This window comes from Periplaneta americana, chromosome 10, assembly GCF_040183065.1.
Source record: "Periplaneta americana isolate PAMFEO1 chromosome 10, P.americana_PAMFEO1_priV1, whole genome shotgun sequence".
Classification (NCBI taxonomy): domain Eukaryota; kingdom Metazoa; phylum Arthropoda; class Insecta; order Blattodea; family Blattidae; genus Periplaneta; species Periplaneta americana.
The window spans coordinates 10,222,433-10,244,239 of NC_091126.1; the positions used below are offsets into that span (position 1 = coordinate 10,222,433).

Below are 21,807 nucleotides of genomic sequence, written 5' to 3' on the forward strand. Positions count from 1 at the left end.
GAATTTAATATTTTCCTTTAAAATACGGAACTTTTATTAGGTAATTCTGACGGTGGGACATTTGAATTCTCGAATCCTGTGAATCTCAAAAAACTCGAATCTTCGCGCTTTTGTCGCAATTCGAATATTTCCAATCCTAACCTAAAAAACTGTTAGGACTTTGGAAAGATTGACGTCCAAAAGAAGTATTTACTAACAAAAACTAAGACGGGCGATTGTTGTAATTTCGGTGGTACACTGAAGTTCAAAGATATCTGACCCCTACTAATCGAGAGTGATCGACAATTTGTTTGTGTAAGTGTGACTTCTTTAGTGAGGCCTATTACTTCTACGAATAGATGGCGAAACTAACAGTCATTGCAGTCAATAGTACTTAAATGTAAGCGTATTATGGTATTTTAAATTTTCTTCCCCCTCTAATAATTGTATAAAGGTTTAGGTTTAGCGGGAAACCGTTGATACTGTCAATTATAAGAATAGTTTATACTTTATATAATCATCATTTTCCTCAATACGTTTTCACCCGTCCCAATTAAAGTGTTGCCATTTCAGAACTAGCGGATCGATTTCAAAGTTTGCCAATTTTTTAATACCTTTGGTTCTGACTTGTTCCGTGGTTAGAAAGTTACCAGAAAATCTGAGGTCAGATACTTTTGAAATGCAGTGTTCCCGGGTCACCAATATCATATTGCGGCAGCCATGAGTGCCATATTGTTTTCGATATGCCATCTGGCGGGATCTTCCGGAATTTATACTGTATAAAGATTATAGAGATTAGGGATTCGGAAGATTCGAGGGATTCAAGAGCCTTTTTGTATTTGTATTCGAGAAAATTTAGATTTCGTCCCATCACTAATAAATTACCAAAAAGATTCATCAACAGTACCCTTCTCATAAGATCGCCTCAACGCTTAAAAATTTCTCGAAGTTGAAGGAAATTTCCCTGCAGAATACTTACAAATAAAGGGGTTGTGTGTTTTTGGCATAGCCCATGATAAAGAACTAAAGCAAGAATACTTCACAAGAATTTCCTTCCAGATACTTTCGAAGATTATTTCTGGTGTGATGTGGAATCCACGACGGAGGCCAGGGTTCGGCATTTCTTGTTTCAATGTCACTGTAAGATTATTATTTCCCCGAGTAATGACTTGTTTCTTTATGGTTACATTTCATAACTCCTCAATTGTTAACGTCGCATTTGGAAATGTACTAACACAAAAAATTAATTATCCCGAGGCGAAAGAGTTCGATCTTTCAAATAGAAAGCAGACGTTATCCAGTACTCTGCCATGCTTCTGTGTGGATAATAAATGATTTTAAAGTATGTGGACCGTGCGTCGGGCTGTTCTGCAGCCTTGTGCGAGTGTTACGGGTCCATGTGTAGGAAGAGATGACGCCCCGAGCCATTCAAACCAGTGCTCGACCATATGTCAGTGCCATTTAATCTTCATAAAAGTACAGCGAGTGGAATTCTCCGTACTCTCTGGCTGCCTGTCTATCGTCTGGGGATTATTACAACCCTCACAAAAGCTTTCTTGAAGAGAATATGATTTAATTTTAAATCCCTCCCATCAGTTATCATTTTACTAAACAAACTCAGAAGTAAAAATCTTTAGCAAACAAAGCACAAGTTTGCCTCTGTCATATTAGTTTGGTTAATTTACATAAGATGTTTCAGGTTGAATGTGTAATACTTTTAGTAACGAATTTCTTAGCCGATTCTTTGTCGATTTAACCCAAATTATCTTCAATTATATTTCAATGATTACAAATATAATTAAGCGTTGTACTTAGGAGTGCGATTTCGCTGCGGTGAACATTCTGTTGCTTACATCCTACTCGTCATTTACAGGAGTGGCGTACACTATCACACCCAGCGTCATGTGACTGCATTAGAAAAAGTCTAGGCCGGAGAGGTCAGGAAATCATGGTGGCCACCACGGCCAACCCACTTGTCGGGAAAGGTATTGTCTATGAACGCACGGACATTATGTGTGAAATGTACTGTGTGGTAATCATGCTTGTGTTGTCTTACTGCCAAGAGAACCTCCTCCAGTAATAGGGGACAGTTTCCTAGAGTAGAGGAGGTGCAGGTAGAGTTCCAAGTCCCTGCGTGCTGCAGGCCTCAGTGGCTTGTATATGGATGCTTTAGTTAAAAAAAAAATTTAATATACAGAGTGAAGATAAATTCTACTGATAAAATTTGTGAGAATTTATTGGGTAAAGGCAAGTAATCTCAACAATATACCCAAGTCCGGAAATATCACTCTTGGTATCTAGAGGGCGTGGAAGTCGAAAATACAGTCTCCTTTCAAATAGGCGTCTCTGATTAAAACCTAAGGATAATGTCAGTGATGATTAGACTTCGTCAGAGAAGAATAAAACAAGGAACTCCAGTTGCTTACAATAAAATTTTAATAGCAAAATGAAAACAAAAGTCACATACTTTAAATAAATGAAAGTAACATAGTAAGTCTTCCCCTAAACATTGCATAATTCACAGAACTTGTTCCAAATGAATGTCATCAGAATAAATGCGAGCATTGCATACTAGCGCGACAAGAACTAGCAGACTGGTTCAAACATCCCTGGCATTTGTCCAATGAAGTCTGTAGTAGCAACAATCTCCGCCATGAGACCCAGTTTCACTCGATCTCCGCGAAGTTGGTATGTTAGGGTTGAACTCTTCTTGGAAATTGAACCATTGCAACCGCTTGACGTACACACAAGCAGCGATCAGTTCTTCAGCCCACGTTTGACTCCCCTTTTCCGCGTAATAACTCCAAGATTAAACTAAAATGTTTTATAAGTATAATTTGTGTACAACGCCCTCTAGCAACAAAGAGTGAAATTTCCGAGGATGTGTTTATTTTTTAAATAACTGTCTTTACCCCATCTATTTACCTCACAAAGTTTGACGGTTGAAATTTCTGCATTCTGTATCCTCAACAGCCGAAGTTGTTGAGGAGTAACTTCCACATTGTGGGACTCAGTAGCATGACATAGAGAACATTCTCTTATCTTCCCAGTCATGTTTGTTCCAATGTAGCCGCATCGGCCAGCATCCCATTGTTCCTGAAAAGCAACTGTGAGCTGTGCGTGAAATAAAACAAACTAGATTGAATGAAGTCATGGCAATTTTTATATACGATTCGACGCATGAAAATATGTACAATTTATGAAATGCAGTCTTTGTATAATGCGACAATCACTTTGGAGTATCACAGTTGCTACACGGCGATGTGGCGCTTCATGTGAAGGGCCAGGTGGTCGGACCGCGAGAAGGCGCGCTCGCACAGGCGGCACTGGAACGGGCGGTCGCCGGTGTGCTTGCGGTAGTGGCGCGTCAGCTCGTCCGAGCGGGCGAACTTCCATCCGCAGCCCTTCCAGCTGCACTGGTACGGCTTCTCCCCCGTGTGGGTGCGCAGGTGCGCCTTCAAGTGCGACGACTTGGTGTACGTCTTGGTGCAGCCCGCGTACGTGCAGGTGTGCGTCGTCACCTTCTTCCTGCCCCACCTTCGCCTTCCCCTCTTGGCTTTGACGGGAGGCGTCTGTTGTTCTCCCGGATGGAAGGGGACCGGCGGCGGCGGCGGGGGAGGCGGCGGCGGCGCGGAGTGCAGGTGATGGTGGTGGTGGTGGTGCGGATGGTGCCTGCTGTTGGTGAGCAGGTTGGCAAGATGCGGCGACGCAGGCGGCGTCATGACCCTGATGTTAGAGTAGTGGTAGTTGGCGAGGCGAGGCGGCGTGGGGTGCTGGTGGTGCATCATGTCCGGCGGAGTGGCCGGCGGCGGGAACTGGTTGTGTCTGAGTATCGGGAGGTGCGTGTCGGGGCTCGCGGGCGGCGACACGTGGCTGAAGGGCGTCTGCACGATGGTCATAGTGCCGTTGTAGGCGTCCGAGTGGGGCGGCTGCGCCTGGTAACTGGGGTAGTTTCCGCTCTGGTACACGGCCGGCTTGGCGTCCAGGAGTCCTAGGTACGACGACGGCATGCCGTAGCCACCGTAGTCCGACATGGCCGCCTGGGGTATGACGTCTTCCGGGATCCCCGGAGGCTCGCTCTTTATGGGAAGGTGCGAGTTGAAGTGCGAGTGGTAGTTGTAGTCCAGGTACTCGGCGCCGCCGACTCCGGAGCTGCTGTTGGCCTGGGCGGGCGGCGGAGCGGACGGCGCCGGCGGGGCCGCGGGGGGTGGCGCCCCGGAGCCGCAGTAGTTCTGGCCCTCGCCCAGCAGCACGCTCTCGATGTCCTGCCACATCTGCAAGCACACGGGCTACCATGAGTCGTCGTGCGTCGCTCGGGTAGTCATTATAGTCAACTATGGAAGCCGTGAGCGCAAATGTGGAACGACCCCGTCAGATAATTTGAAAGAGTTTGGCCCATTTTTGCGCTCAAACTTCTCTTGGGGGACCCTCGCCTGAGCGCGCACGCGGACTGCCGGAGGTTGATCGACGTTTGCACTCTCTGCTTCGCTTTGGACTTCTACTTACTCTCGGCTGCAAACGATTTCCGACTGAATAACGAGCAGGACGCGAATCAGCACTTACGATACGTTCTGCAATGATTAAATGGAACAAAATTATTCACAACATAAATAGCATTGCACCGACAGTGATGTAAGGAAGTCAGAGTGGAGACACAAACCGTCAATATTGATGTTTTCAGACATTTCATATTACTGATTACAAAACTTTCAGAAGAAATTCGAAGAAAAGCCGTTTCTTTAATTTGATAAATGAAAAATAGACCTATGTATATTGTGTGACAATTTTTATGCATTTATCGGCTTAAGTAAATAATTTCTTTTCTATATTTTACTCATTAGCTATTGCGTATTATGTAATTAAAGTGAAAGCGTTCAAGAAAGGTAATTTTTTCAAAATATGAACATATTACTTTAAGAAATTTGTGGCCGTAGAAATAATCTAAGAAACTACAGAATGTACTTTCGGCTTCGCACGCTCTTCAGTAGCTAATTACGTTTATAAAATTGGACGTCCAGTGCGTGATGACAACCACCCACTTTCTTCTGAACAGTCCGACACTCCTTCGCGGCACGATGCATGCACGCGCGGATTACTAAATTGAAATAAACTGACAAGAGAGCCTTCCGAAATGATGAGATCGAAACACCTTGAAAACAATTATACGGGGAGGCACTATCAAGGAAACACTAGCTGCCACTGCAAACCGTAAGGCAAGAAGAGCTTATTGTACTAATGCAGCTTAAAAGTTGAAATTGACCAGATTTTTGTCGATTTGTTGAAACACGTGTTTGAGAGGTCTCATCCTACAGACAAAACATTGTTTGCGACCCCATTACCATACTGGTACTTAACTCAATTCGAAAAATATAAAAAAGGCTACGTCCAAAATAGAAAAGTACGATAATAAAATTTTACTGAAAAACACTAGATACCGTCAGACTTTTAATGTATCGGTAACTACAAAACGATAAATTGGAATATGTAAACCTTTTTCCAATCTCTTTTGTTTCTTCGACTGGTCGGCCATCCTTGCTGATATATTTTTCGAACACATATCACTTTGAATAATAGTTTGCAAGGGCAAGATGTTAATATAATAGGCAGAGATGAAATGAAACTGACAGATTTATAAAGAAACATGAATTCTGGTAGACATCACATGAAAAAAAAAAAGAAATTTAATTCATTCCAGTGTATTAAAGAACTTATTGATAATTCAGCTACGTACCGTATGCTACGACAAATACTATTCGTTTCTGACAGACATGGAATTAAATTTTCACAATTTTAAAGAACAGATTTTTTTTTTTAATTTTCGGAAAGAAACGCAAAACAATTATGATTTTAACAGAAGGATAGCGTATTAGTTTTTAGAGAGTCGCGTTCAACTGGTCGAAATTACAAAGAATATTAAGGAAAGACTGAATTGTGTGTCTACTGATGGAATGTTGAAAGTATACTTCTCTCGCAGAGAACAGATCAGTTTTGGATTTAAAGAATGCAAGAATACCTCTGACTTGCAAGAGAAGTCTAAAATTTTGACTCAAAGCTGTATCACCCCTTAAATTTGGCTAAACTCTACGTACATATTATATTGTCCTAAAAACTTCAGCGACATATCGCTTATTTCAGTGAAGGATAGCGATGTATTTTTTTAATAATAGCTCTTAGCTGAGAGGGTACAAGGTGTTCATAATGTGTGCATACGATTCATCTGCAATACTCGTAAATTTGACCATATAACGCCTTCCCTCCATTTACTTTCATGAGTGCGTCTAAAGGAACGAAGAACAATACATTCACTGTCTCTTCTCTTTAGAATCATGCATACCTCTACTCCAAATTATCTGCTATCGCGCTTTCAATTTCTTACAACTCTTCGAAACCGGCATCAAGCGCTTCTTTCTATCGAAGATTGTAAGAAATTGAAAGCGCGACGTTCTGTAACGAGTCATCACAGAACGTCTTTATACTCATCCTCCTACACTATAGAAATACCTCGCCTCTGGAATTCGTTACCTAATGACGTCGGGTACTGTCGGACTTAATCACAATTCAAAATTAAAATGGAAAATTTTGTCTTATTTCATGGTTTTTAGGTATTGCTAGAAGTGTTGATTTGTTTTTTACTCTAGATTAAAATTGCAAGTTTCTTGATTATATTTTAGTTAGGGTAAAATTAATTCTGATAATCACTAATTTAAAGTTTGAGTGACAGCAACCTGTGTATATTTTCTGTTGCTTTACGTTGTTTATAGTGTGATTTTCTTTTTATTTTTATTATTGTATTTGTATTTCTGATGGTGTGGAAAAGAAGGCCTCATGGCTTAACTATACCAGAAAAAATAAATAAATAAATAAACAAATAAATGAATAAATGAATGAATGAGTGAATAAATAAATAAATAAATAAAATATAAATAAATAAATAAATAAGTAAATAAAAATATAAATAAATAAATAAGTAAATAAATAAATAAATAAACGTGTTACAGAAAAAATTATAAACGTTAAGATCTTATGGTAGAACGAAGAAAAATTCTCTCGGCCACAGGGACTCAAACCTGGGTTTCCAGCTTTACGTGTTGGCCTTTATCCACTAAACCACATCGGATTCAAGTTCCGATGCCGGATTGAATCTCTCTCATTTTAATTTCTACCTACTGTGTTCCACTTTGTTGGCCTACCCTCGCGTTCCATGTCACAGTATGTGTGGCAGTAGACACAATGTCCAACCACCCAAGTACAGAGGTGACTAAGTGGCCGGGGTACGACGGAACATGGCGCCGTCATGAATCACAAAGTAATTACTTACGCTTTATCATATTACTACAATGTCCCGACGTTTATACCTAATATGGAATTTCAGTGCAGTAATTCTGCGTTTCCATATGGTGAAGAATCGGCAGAACGGAACACAATGGTTAGAATTTAAAATGAGAGAGATTCAATCCGGCATCGGAACTTTATTCCGGTGTGTCTTAGTGGATAAAGCGTCAGCACGTAAAGCTGGAAACCCGAGTTCAAGTTCCGATGCCGGAGAGAATTTTTCTCCGTTCTACCGATTCTTCACCATATGGGCTATTCCATTTCAAATCGCCCGAAATATAGAGAAAATTGACCTTGCAATTTTTAAATACAATGAAACTTTCTGTCCGTATAAAACTATGATACAATGCTTTGTGCAAAGTTTGAGGCAGCAGAACTTCATAGTGTTAAAAATAAAAAATATTTTAATTTATCGTATTTTCATGAAATTAGAAAATTTAAACTGTTGTGGCTCCGAAACCCTTTCACCCAATGATCAAAATCATGGTTTATTTTGATGCTGAAAAGTTAAAGTTTATATTGACATGTAAACAGTTTTTCTTACTTTTTTATGGAAATGGAGAAATTTAGATTTGTCTTAATTAAGACACCTTTGCCCACGAAAAAAATATTTAAAAAATATTTGGTTAAATTCCGCATTGAAAATACAAATAAATACGTATTTTTTACTGGGGCAACGTTAATAAGAAAGTATTGAAAAATCAAATAAAGAAAATAAATAGTACGCGCGTGAGCTAACCAGCTGACTGTGAGGCGGGAGCTAGCCTAGGCAAGCAAGGCCAGGAGACATAAACATATAATGTTTCGTCTAGTAGCGCATAGCTGGGCTAGCTTTATCACAGGTTTTCATAAACACAGGAGTAAAACGACGCCCAAAGCTCGCTTATCTTCATCTCTCGGCCAGTGCTTGCTGTTTTGTGCCTTTCAAGTCTAGGCGTGTGAATATAATGTATTTAATACCCCCGAAACTTATTGCCGTGACACTAAGCAAACAATGCCGAATCCCTCTTAATAATGCAAGGTTTTTTCTCAATATTTTTTTACATATTTACAAATGGGCAAAAAGCCTAAAAGTAAGTAAAATCAGATTATCTGTCTCTCTGTATGCAATAAAAATAAGGATTACTTCTTATCATAACCTACGAAATGTCAGCTTCAAAATGAGCTCTCGTTCAATGTTCTGCAGTAAATGGTTCCAGAGTTCTGAGCGCTGAAAGAGGCTTGTTTTTATAAAATACGCTAAATTTGTCGCTCAATAATACGAAAATCGTTTGACTTTCGATAGTATATTTTTGAAAATGTACTCTCCTCAGCACCTTGTATAAATAGGGAAAAAATTAGAGTATAAAAAATGCGAGGTTTTATACTAATTGATTTCATATGGAATAGCCCATATGGAAACGCAGAATTACTACACTGAAACTCAATATGTACTTCCGTACATCATAGTAGTAAGTCAAGATCTTAGTTGAGTTCCTGAAGGAAAACGAAACAAAATAACTCATACATCGACACTCGTAATAACATGGCTGGTTTGTGGTGACGTGGGCGAGTGGGACGAGAACAGGGTCGCCATGGTTGACAATGCGCTGCCAGAGAGTCTCCAACAGCTGATATGTCATAATTTGAAGCAAGGAATTGTGCAGTGACGTAAACAGTGCGCCATTAAAAGCATTCATCTTGGAAGTTTTGTACAACAGATGGGTGTAAAATACCCTTCTAACCTCACTTTCATTGCCGTAGTAAACTGTAACCAGGATATTATTGTTTGCGTGTAAATAAAAGTATTTACTGCAGCGTATATTATTATCGTGCTTTCAGATAGGCCTATTGTGAAGCTTCACTGTCACTTTATCGTTAAATTTATAGACGGCTTTATGACGGGTACTCTTAACTCTTAATACGTATATATAACAAGAGAACATTAGATATGATATGCATTTTTCGTCTGTAAATTTCTCTATAGGCTACAATACTTCATTTAATATGAATCTTTTAACTGTTGCTGAAGAAGCTCTCAATATGAAACTCGTTGCTCGTGTAGAGAAGTACCTTGCATTTTTTATCGTTATCAATTTAATATTAAAGTATGCCTAATAAATCTAGCCTACTTTTCCCGAAAGTCATTTCAGTCCTCGGTAAGAGAGTAGCCTACGAAAGAGAATGTTTGAGTAAAAACTACTGCCTAAAATATTGAACTATCAGGTGAGCAATTTATCTCCCGCCCTCAAAGCGTCAAATTTGAAAATCGGCTGACTGGCTCCCACACGCTGGTTACGGGGGCAGCGCAGAACCGGTGATTGGACAAACCATACTTTATTAATGAAAAATATAAAATATAATTAAATATAAGTACAAAAATATGCTGACATGATTTTGTGTCCTTTTCCTTGATAGTTTAACAGAAAGGTAGCGTACTTTCGTCTTTCTTCTACAGGATTTTGCGATGCCACGTACAGGCAACTATTCTGTGGGCGATTTTCTTAGTGTGTGCGAGAATACAATTATCAGAGAATTGAAAGTGTTAATATAAATTTAGTCATCATCATCATCATCATCAACATCATCATCATCACCTTCGAAACATGTATTAGGCCATGTGGCCTGTTACGGACTCGATCCATCTTTTTGCAGGACGTAACGGAGGATCAATTTTAGGATTCTGCTGTTACAGTAGAACCTCTATTATCCGTGGTAATCAAGGGGGTGGACTGGACGGTTAATCGAAAAAATCGGATAATCCGTATCATAAAATATTTTCGTAAATTAAGTGCATAACACAATTGCATAACTTCCACCATGGTCTTGTGTTTAACATGCTAGATAGTGAAGCAGAAGTTTATCGGTAATAATAATTTAAGTCCGGTTGTCAACAATGGTTTTATAAGGGCCAAGCAAATTCCCTGCGTCGATTATTTGTGGAAAGATAGGACTAGTAGAGGTTTCTTGTTGTAGATTTACAGATTTTGTCAACTTCATTCTTGTTTTTAATTAAATCGCGCACATTTGTAATGCCGATCTCGTATTCTGATGCGAGAGAAGCCGCGATTTCTCTTTACTGGTAAATTATTTATTTGTATTTTTATTTTGATACTTAGTAAAACACTTTTGACATCCATGGAAAATATTTTGGATAGAAATTATGAAGTACGAGCACTCGACCAGTAGAACAAGGACTGAATGCTCCACGGGTTTGCTCTAAATTTTGCGGAAGTTTTTGGGACCATTTCTTTGAAGGCAGATAGTGATTATTTTATAATTTGGGAAAAACACCTTCAAGTAGGCCTACCGCGGTAACTGTTCCTGTTGCTGGCAGTACACTTGTAATATGTAAGGATAAAAGCTTATAATAACAGACTCTAGAACAGAATAGGTACTAACATAAGGTATAGCATACACACTTTTTTCAGCAGCAAAGAAAGAAAGAATAGAGTGAGAGAAAAACAGTCGGATAATCCGCTGATCGGTTAATAGAGTGACGGATAATCGGGATTCTACTGTATTTATCTTGTTAGTTCGATCTGGAGTTCATTCCTCTTGCGGTCCCATTTTGTGTTCTCTTAAATTGCATCTCGGCCGCGTTTATTCTGGTCTCATCTCTTTTTCTGAATCTACTAAAGTTCAAAATTTAATTTCTACATATCTTGAATTAATTTTGCGAAGGAATTTCTTATAGCGATTAGACAAAGCAGTGCGTTCCTATGCAGACCGGTCCCAGGGAGTGACGGTAGTGTGGAGCGCCTGTCCTGGTCTGCGTATAGAAGCCGGCATACGACCGCTCGCCGCACGATTACAGATTTTGTTACGTAGAGGTCGGAGTGGGTAACTGTCTGTGCTTCTAGATTAGTAGGGGAGACTGTTGTACCTCTGAAAACTTTTCACTTTTCACATTTTATTTATTTTTTTTTAATTTTGGGAAATGAATTTTTTTAAATAAAAAAATTCTTGAAATAATTATTGAAGATTCCTTTACAACTTCCTGTATGTATTTTACTGTTTTACAGATCTATTAAGGAGGAAAAAATAAAATGAAGGGATATGTAATGTGTTCAAAGGCACAACAGGTTCATGTACCTTGGAACATACTCCCTTTTAAGTTAGAACACATTGAATATAGGTGGAAATATAGCTGTAAAAACTGACAATCATATTTAAAATGTATTTGCAATCATAAACCAGAGCAGGCTTCTCTGATTGAGATTTTATTTCCTGAAGGAGCAATAACTGCTTCAACAGCTTTCTTCAAGGCATCCGTATCAATTTGGGACCTCTTAACTCCAGACTTACTTAGTGACATGATCTTAAAATAAAACAAAAGCAAAAACCGATAGTATCTTGTACCTTGGAACATGTTCCATGGTGCAACATGTTTTGTGTTCAGAGGTACAAAGGGTGAACTTTTAAACAAATAAGGCTCCCAAAACTAGAGATTTGCATAAATCATGGAAATTAAATTATGTTATTACTCACCACATGATAGGGAACACACCGTACTTGAAAGATATTAACAAATACAATCTGGTTTTGTGTTATAAAACACATATCAATCAGCGAAATGTTTACTTTTGGTACTAAAAAACTTCTTTTGTCTACAGAACTCAAACTTTGCAGTAAATCAAACTGAAACTATGACCAGAGCTATTCAGCAGCTTTCTCTACAATCCATTTCCGTTTGAATTCCCTAGGTAGCAGCAAAAATTAAAAAAAAAACAAAAAATGTTCAAAGGTACACTAAGCTAAAGGTACAACAGTCTCCCCTAAACAATTTTTATAATCGAAAAAGCTTTTATTGTTATTTTAATTGGGGGTGCAATTTGTGCAGCGAAGATTGGTTTCGCTGATATCTTGTGCAATATTGTAATTTGTTATGTTTTCGTCACAATTTTAGTCATAACGAGTGTCTTTTGCAATAAATTGTAAAATTTAATAATTTTTACATAAAGAATTATCACTTTCTTACTTATTTAGGCCTACTTATTTACGGCTTTTAAGGAACCCGGAGGTTCATTGCTGCCCTCACATAAGCCCGCCATCGGTCTCTATCCTGAGCAAGATTAATCCAATCCCTACCATCATATCCCACCTCCCTCAAATCCATTTTAATATTATCCTCCCATCTGCGTCTCGGCCCCCAAAGGTCTTATTCCCTCCGGCCTCCCAACTAACACTCTACATGCATTTCTGGAAATATTAATGAAAAAAAGTTGAAATGATGAAATAGTGCTAAAGACAGTGTTAATTCTCGAGTACGAAATACATTTGCATGCAGAATTTCATGAATCTGTCTAAAAAAAAGTGTAAGTTATGAGGAAAACGGATGTGGAAATTACGGCTAATTTTATATGCAATTTCATGCCTGTAGCGAGGGAGGTGGCGTCATGGCCTAACTGCAACATCATTAACATTCGGCTATAGCTCATAATCCTTTGAAATTCTGCTATTTTTGTTTCACTGCTGATCTCGGAACGTGTGCCCATGCTCGATGCGGGGAAAGACATATTCTTCCTCAAGAATCGTGTCGGTGTTATAAACCCACTACACCCAAAATTCTTCTCCACGTCAGTGGCGTGTAAAACGAATTCCCTTTCGTGCACTGTATTATTATTATTATTATTATTATTATTATTATTATTATTATTATTATTATTATTATTATTATTATTATTTGGCAATTGAATGGAATTACTGGAGGGGGCACTGTGACCTTTAAAAAATCTATTGCTGCTACCTAGACTCATTCCCAAACCCACACCGGCTGACTACACTAAGGTTCGCTGCGTACCCAGATTTCGAGCATGCAACCACTCTTGTCTCTAGGGCTTCGTTAGCCGGCGTTAGGGAAATGAGGTATTACTACGATCATTCTCAAGGAGGAGGCGGTAAGTGTATATTCCTGGAGTATTGACATCCTTTAAGGGTGTTTCTGATACAGGGGAAAGTATTCTATAAGATGCTACAGAATATATTCAGTCTCATCTGTTGTGTCGAGGAGAGACAAGAACAACGGAAATTAGGCCGCTTTCTTGCACTGAGCACACCTAGCAGTCGAGAGCCAATGGCGTCGCCCACGCTACAAAGAATGCAGTTTCGAAATTCGTAGCACACACCTGACAGCAGAGCGGGACTCAGGCTGCGTTCAGTGTCGCATACAGTATCGCCAGTAGGGGCACACATTCAGAATTAAAGTGAAAAAGTGTAGAACCATTTATTTTCAAAACGATATAATATCTAACGGATTACCGCCCTCTCTAGAGCAAATATTACGAAGTCAACACTCGCTGCTACGGTACAGAATCTCGAAGAAAACATACAACATTACCTTAGACTAAACTACGTCTAAGTTCAAAAATTCGATTTTAATCAGGGTTTAATTATAACATTTCTAACTGTAAATCTGCTACTTTTGCACATTGTGACACACGAAGATGTGACCTACAAAAATCTGGCAACCTACAATAAACTGTGAGATGCAAACAATAGGTATGTATGGTAGGTTTATATATCGTAAAACATTGAGTTCTACTATTACACGAAGACAAGTTCAATGCGTTACAACTTACACTACCGAGCAAGTTGGCTCATGCGTATCGCATAGAATTAGCATTCGGGGCGTCCATGGTTCGACCCCCGGACCGTCCAACCTGACTGTGATTTTTCCGTGATTTTCTACAGTTATTTAGGCAAATGCCGAGTTGCAATTTTCTTTGCCACGGTCCATTTTCCCTTCCCCTCCCGTGTAGAAAAGAATTTAGATTTTCATATCATATCATTCATCTTCCTCGTCTCATTCAATAGCCATTGTTGATAAAATTCATGTTCTGGGAATAATAAGTTAATTAAGTAGTAAAATATCGCTGCAATCGAAAAGTATTGGGAATAAATTTGAATAAGGAACAAAAAAAAAGTTTCCTTCCCAGGCAGGATTTGAACCACGAAAGTCTTAGTTACCAGTCTATCGTACTCTGGAGTGAACAAGGCTCTGAAATCAGCTACAAGGGTCGGTCCGGTTTTTTTTGCCACTACTGTACATTAAAGTACAACGATTAAAATGGACTAGATATGTAACATCGTCAGATGATCATCTATCAATCAAAATAAATTTTAAGTGCAAGACTTGAGGGCAGAAGAAAAAAGATGATCTAGGTCCTGGAAGAAGGTTGGGCTAATTAAATGTACACCATTTGACACGGAAAAAGATCGCTCTCCTGTAGCGTGAATTTGTCTATTCCTAGGTAAATGTAATAAATTGGAGGTCGTTAGCAACAAAAGAGAACTCTGGAGTCAGCGACAGCTACAGCCCAAAGATGGCTGTCGTTCCGTTGTTGTTGATGCTGATGATGATGATGATGATGATGATGATGATGATGATGATGATGATGATGGCGGTGGTGGTGATATCTTGGGCTAAGATTCTTAGGTAAATAAATATTTATTTAATTTGCACTGTACTACAAACTTGTAATTATTGTGTTTTACGTTTCAAACAAGGTCACCTGAGCACATATATTTAATTTTATTTCACATAAAAACATATTTTGAATGTTTTTATGTAAATAGATATTTTCAAATATTCACATAAAACACGTAAAAATATAAGTTTCAATCAAATAATTTTCGACAAAGCAGCATTTCAGATTAATCATCGCCCGAATGTTCAGTGCAGTTGCTTAGACGTGACAGCTGGCAACTGTTTCTCGGAATTACCGATCTATGGACTTGTAGAAATGCAATCTGCTCTCTCACCACAAAAGAAGAGAGCTGTCACCACTAAAAAATTGTACTGTAACTAACACATACAAACACTGATGTCTCACATCTGCTGGTCTAAAGCATAGCATAAATTTTGGCCCTCGGTTGTACAATGCTTTAACTAAATTACACCCAGAACTTCTAACATGTAACCCACTAACATATAACAAGAAAATTAGAATCGTGTTAATATCTTCAATTTGATTAAATAAATTTATAGCCTATGTGTATGAATTAATCAACCTATATTATATTTGTATTCTATAATTTTGAAATTTATATTAGTCCTACTTTTCACGTGCGATATTATTCATCTCTAGTGTTAATATTATATTATATAATTGCATTGCCGCTGTAATTATATTTTAGTTCCTATTTTATTTTACTTATTTATTATTATTATTATTATTATTATTATTATTATTATTATTATTATTATTATTATTATTATTATTATTATTTTAATATTATATCTGAACTGCGACCGAGCACGAGCGCTGCTCATTCGGTCTCAAATTTTGTTAATACTACTGTATCTTTTTTATATTGCTTGTATTATTTTATTTCTATTTCTCTTGTTTGTTTTGTAATTATATTCTTCTTTATTCTGTATATTTAAATTTAAATAAATAAATAAATAAATAAATAAAATAAATTTAGGAGTGCCTTGTAAGTTATCATTACGCTTATTGAGGAAGCAATTATAATTTCATAAACTTCAGCTGCCTCTGTTTTCATTTCCAATCATAAACATGTCTCTAGAGTGTGCATGTTGTTTCTCAATGGCCAGGGCGCTCTTTCTCACAGTACAAGGCACAGTTCCGCTATAATCACAGTTTAGTATACCTACAGTTGCGAAGCTTGGGATGATTTTTTGCATTTCTCACGATAGTTGCTAGCCGCTTGGAGTGCTGTGAGTACTAGGAACAATAGACAGTGTCACTGCCATCGTGAACTAATACAGGCCTTAAGGCAAACCATGTGACACGCTTAACCCGATCATGAAGGGTGGCTTTTAAATCATATAAATTAGTTGGAATGCATAAAGAATAACATATATTTCTCTAAAATTTAGTATAATTGCAATAATAAAATTTAAAACAATGATTATGAGACATTTCAGACATAATTCACTTGCGAGTTAAGGTGAAATATTATTTTTGGTGTGAAAATTACTTTGTTTTATGTGTAATACCTCCCTTTATTTGAAATAAATATTGCGAAATTCTTGTACATTCATTTATGCACGATTCAATATTTTTTAGTTGCACCGCACGGATATTTAGATATGTGAAAATTATAGGTTTTGTTTACAGTACAATTATCTTCTTTATACTGTGACTACCATTACTTCAATATTCGCATTTATACATTATAATTAAGCATAATGTCATGTATGATAAGCCGCACATTCAATTTGTTTGTATTTTAATACTACAATTGAGTACGTACTGAATTATTGTAGTTATCTACTTCCTAAGAGACGAAGTAACACAATCGTACGTACACTAATTTCATAGGAGTGGTATGGTAAATTTTCTATCTACAATTAAGGAAGGTAGATGTGCTAAATTAAAATCACAACATAAATTCTTTTTTATTAAACCTCAAAATAGCTGCCATTCTAAACCTAAAATGTTGATGCGAATAGATTATGTTAACATGTAAAATTATCTTCACAATAAAATAACACAGTTTTGTAATTATTTCTGCAACAAATTATGCAATAAGAAGTAAACGGAAATTATGGACACATTACACTAAATAAAACTTAGTAATCATACGCAATAAAGTTATATTAATATTTCACTGAGCTTCATACACTGAAATAGAAAACCCGAACATACATTATCGTCTGCTCGGGAAAGGATCTGTTCTGAGGCGATAGTAGCGATCCTGGTGGTCAGCAACTATCTATGTTTGCATATTTAGTAAGTATTGAGCTTCGCAACTGTATATACTAAACTGTGCTATAATCGTCAGTCATTTGTGATGGACAACTTGAGGACGAATCTCATTTTGTACTGTAATTATTCAGCATTTGGCGAGACAGCATAATTTATACTGGTGAGTACCGGTACTGCATATTGTTTATATTCACATAAAATAATTGAAATATCATTAAATATTTTTCCTCTTTTGTTACATATTTTCCCGATTTTTAGCACATAAAAATAAATGCTTCCCTAAAACTCCTAGCCTTAGTGATATAATTCACAGTCTGCATTGATTCGTGATTGTTGAGGCAGACAGTCAGTCATGAAATTCTACCACCTGTTTTGCGCTTTCATTTTTAAGTTGAACAGACATTCGGAGAGTTTGAAAGCGGCGAAGCAACGCGCCGTGACGAAAGCGCGCTACATAAATTATACACGCTTGTACTTCAGAATAAATTCATTTGTGCGATATTTGAAATGCGAACGGAAAGCAGATTGCATCGTGTTTACCTAGCGCAGTCGTCAAAGAAGTCCTGATCTTTGCATTGAGGTGACGAGCCGAACCTGTTCAGTTCTTATCTGTCCGTAAAGAAGGCAAATACAGCTATCAACATGTTATCTGTCGCAGCCCGCGAAGACCGGCCTCTCTAACCGATTCTTTGTGTTGCAGATCAGCGGATTTATTTCCGATAATCTCTCGAAAGTTTCGCAATCTCTGTTAACTTCCTACAAGCCTTGTGTTGCATCAGTTACGAAGACAAAGTGCATTGCGAGATATGAGTCCAGAGTCGAGAGATTAACGAAATCGTTTCTTTGTGAGTGTGTATGGAGGCAGCAGATGAATGTACTTCTGCACACAGTCCGTATATTCGAGCCACAGGGGATACGGGGCCGAACTCCAGCCTCACAGCTCATGAAGGTTCACACACAACCCCCTAATAGCAGCAAAATGTTCATTAGACGACTTACTAGCAGGTCTCAGAGCAAAATTCCAGCAGCGGTGATCAGCACAGTGCACCCTCGGGCTAGTGTCTCTTACCCGCGGATAAGAGCTGCACTATGGTGCATCCGTGTCTGCTAACGGATATCCTCTCTCCCGCTTTTTCCTGCACGACGGGACACATTATAATGCAGCGAGAGCTGACGACCACTGATCTAAAGGAAGAAAAACAGAAGTACGGTACTTATTGGGCGGGAGAAGGAACATCTCTAAGAACTTCAGCCCAAGTAGACTTTTTGTGCACGCTGTTTCGAGTTCTCCACACATCTACTCCAAATTATCTTCGTTCCCGGTTTAACTACTTATCCTCCAATCACAATCTAAACACCAGGTCACAGGAGAGCCAAATCCTAGCAATTCCTCCCCATAGAACATCCCACTATTCATCCTCTTTTACTGTCTCAGTCCCCCGTGAATGGAATTCTCTACCTCAGAAGGGGCTGCCAGACAATAACCATTTCAAGAAAAGGCTAAACGATTTCTTACGGGCGCAGTCAAATTGAAGTATAATTGTGATCGAGTTTAATTTCATTTAATTTATGTATGACATTATTATTATTATTATTATTATTATTATTATTATTATTATTATTATTATTATTACATATGGCAACCTATTGGTATATACTAAGTATCTGTTTAACATATTATTATTATTATTATTATTATTATTATTATTATTATTATTATTATTAAAGGTAAAGGTATCCCCGTAACATGCCATGAAGGCACTTGGGGGGCATGGAGGTAGAGCCCCATGCTTTCCATGACCTCGGCACTAGAATGAGGTGGTGTGGTCGGCACCACGCTCTGACCGCCTTTTACCCCTAGGAAAGACCCGATACTCAATTTTATAGGAGTCCGAGTGAACCTCGGGGCCGTTCTGAAAGTTTGGCAACGAGAAAAAATCCTGTCACCACCTGGGATCGAACCCCGGACCTTCCAGTGCGTAGCCAGCTGCTCTACCAACTGAGCTACCCGGCCATATATTATTATTATTATTATTATTATTATTATTATTATTATTATTATTATTATTATAAAATAAATTAGTATTAATACTTCTGCGTTTGCTAATATAATAGCATTTATTTTTCTCACTAACTTATATAATTCAGCCTCAACATAAAATAATAATATTAACAATAGTAATAATAATAACATTAACAATAATAATCTTGGACTCTGATTTTGAGAGAGGAATAGAGATTAAGAGTGTTTGAGAATAAGGATGTTTGGAAATATTTTGGGCTAAGAGAGATGAAGTGACAGAAGAATAGAGAAAGTTACATAACGCAGAACTGCATGCATTTTATTCTTCACCCGACGTAATTAGGAATATTAAATCCAGATGTTTGAGATGGGCAGGGCCATTGGTCAATTATACACAAATAACATCAGAATGTGTAATATCGACTTTACATATTGATATACATATCTATATACATAGCCGTTTCCGTTCTCGGTTTATTGTGAATAAAAATTTTCACGTTCACGTTCACGTTTTTCGTTTCCCGTTCTCGTTCTGGTTCTAGTCACCGGTTTACTGTGGACCAGCGCTTACAGAGCCAGGTCCCGCCTGATAAAGGCAGGTTCACAATAAACTGGAAACGAGAATCGGAACGAAAACGAAAACGGTAAAATTGTTAAAATGTATACATTTAAATGTGAGAATTCACAATTAACGAAAAGCTTGCCGGAGCCCGAGATCGGGAACGGAGAGTTGGCCAAGTTTCAACTTTGGCGTTCACGTTTCCGTTCACAGCCCACTAGATTCATCCTATTGCCATCTAAAAGCTATTTTGTCGTCGTATATTTTGTAGCAAGGAGACCGTGACATAACCTATGCATTATTTTGTTCTGTGCTGTGCATCACGGAGCAAGATTTATTTGATGAGATTCTAATATTGAAATCCTCACATTTACGATAAGCGGCGAGCCTCGTATAAAGATGAGAAAATGAAGGAGAATACGTGGCTTTCAATAGCTGCATCTTTGAACACCGATCGGAAGCGAATCATATTTTATTACTGTATTGGTTGTATTACACACTACATATTCACGCTTCAATTCAATAACTACTGTTGTGTTCATTTTTGTTCTATTACAAATGTTTCTTATCTAATTATTTTACGTTATGGTACACTTAAAATAGGTTGTGATAATAAAGATGCATGGACATATTTATAGTACCGTACCTAGTGAAATGTTTCAGTTGAAATTTCGTAGTTGGTTAACCTGTGTTTATGTTGGCTGCCTTGTACTCATGAGAGAACGCCATTGGTCAATTATACGCAAATAACATCAGAATGCGTAATATCGACTTTACATATCGTTATTGACATACATATCGATATGCATAGTCGTCTACGTTCTCGGTTTATTGTGAATCAAAAATTTTCTTATTCACGTCCTCTGCTTCTCGTTTTCATTCTGGTTCTCGTTCCCGGTTTATTGTGAACCAGCCTTAAGGCTGGTTCACAATAAACCGGTAACGGAAACGACAACGAGAACGAGAACGGAAATATTGTTAAAATAAATGTATTTAAATGTGAGCATTCACAATTAACTTTTGTGAATACTCATATTTAAGTACATTTCTTTTAACATTATTTCCGTTCTCGTTCTCGTTGTCGTTTCCTTTCCCGGTTTATTGTGAACCAGCCTTTAAGCCTCAGGCCGCTCCCTTATCAGCATCGGAAACCTGTACTACTCCCTAGACTTCAACCCAGCCTATTTTTACTATGAGAGATGAAATGAGGGAAGATGAGAGTGTTGGTGGAATGCTAGAGGGAAACGAAAGAACCCCGAGAAAAATCCTCTGCAACGTTTGCTTTCCATCAGGACATGGCAGACTAGCGCGCCAGCACTTGAGCCAGAGACGCGGCTTGACGCCAGTTTCATGCAACAGTTACAGTTTCTGTGTACAACAGTGGCATGGTTATAGTGAATAATGAAAAAGTTGTAACGTGGTGACAGAATGAATGGTTGTATTCAGAGAAAATGTGTAACTCTCATCTCCACCCGACCACGAATATCCGTAAGCTTATCGTTGATCCTGGAAGCTCCATCGTCTCGTGAAGTTCTTCCGCTGCAGTTTCTTCGTATTTAGAACATGTGGTGCAAGGCTCCGGCGCGGCTCGAACGAACTACTAATGCCAATTTCAGGAAAAGGTGCGTCATATATTTCAGCGTTTCCATAAGGCCACATTGATTGTTTGACGCCAATCTATCATTGGCACCTGGACAGGATTCTCGGAACTAATAGCTATGCTTTCTATGGCTCGGATGAGATAATGCAATCGCTTCAAATTAATATCGCAGGTAAAGGTAAATCTCAGATTGAAAATTAATAAATGTGGATACCTAGAGTTATTCAAAAGTCACGGAAGATTTAAGCACTCTAATTTTGTACAAAAATAATAGTACGCATTTATTCATAAAGGAATAGAGTTTATTTTCACAGAAACTTGTGTTACAATTGTTTCACTACTGTTGCTATGGAAAATGAAATAAATAAGCAATTGAATCTACGTTTAGTGAGATATTAGAGAATTTTCGCACCCCACTGGTACGCTAAACGCTTGATGTTATGTTGACGTCATTGATGAAAGGACCAATCAGAGCCATTCACCTCAAGTTATTTCAATAGCGGACCCGCTATCTCTAGGCGGACAAAGTGGACGTAAACGAAGTTTACAGTAGGCCTAATTCGGTGTTAAAACATGAGATTTACCACTGTGGACGATATTCATCTACATAGAACAGCTCGAGATGGATAAATTATTCAGGCCGTGGTATAAGAAGGCT

General features: G+C 38.2%; 1 protein-coding gene across 6 annotated transcripts in view; it reads right to left on the reverse strand.

Annotated features, from left to right (window-relative positions):
* Window positions 1–3,119: 3,119 nt before the first annotated feature.
* The window catches only part of LOC138707429 (Krueppel-like factor 2), a 147,243-nt gene continuing 128,555 nt past the window's right edge, over window positions 3,120–21,807 (reverse strand). For 2 of the 6 annotated variants that reach the window (XM_069836838.1, XM_069836839.1), the window contains 2 exons: window positions 4,486–4,550; window positions 3,120–4,253 (listed from right to left, as the gene is read on the reverse strand). In XM_069836838.1, the coding sequence (XP_069692939.1) occupies window positions 3,231–4,253 (1,023 nt within the window). In that variant the 5' untranslated portion in view covers window positions 4,486–4,550 and the 3' untranslated portion in view covers window positions 3,120–3,230. Of the gene's footprint in view, window positions 4,269–4,485; window positions 4,551–21,807 lie in introns of all 6 variants that reach the window. The other 4 variants (XM_069836840.1, XM_069836841.1, XM_069836837.1 and 1 more) reach the window with 2 other exon arrangements.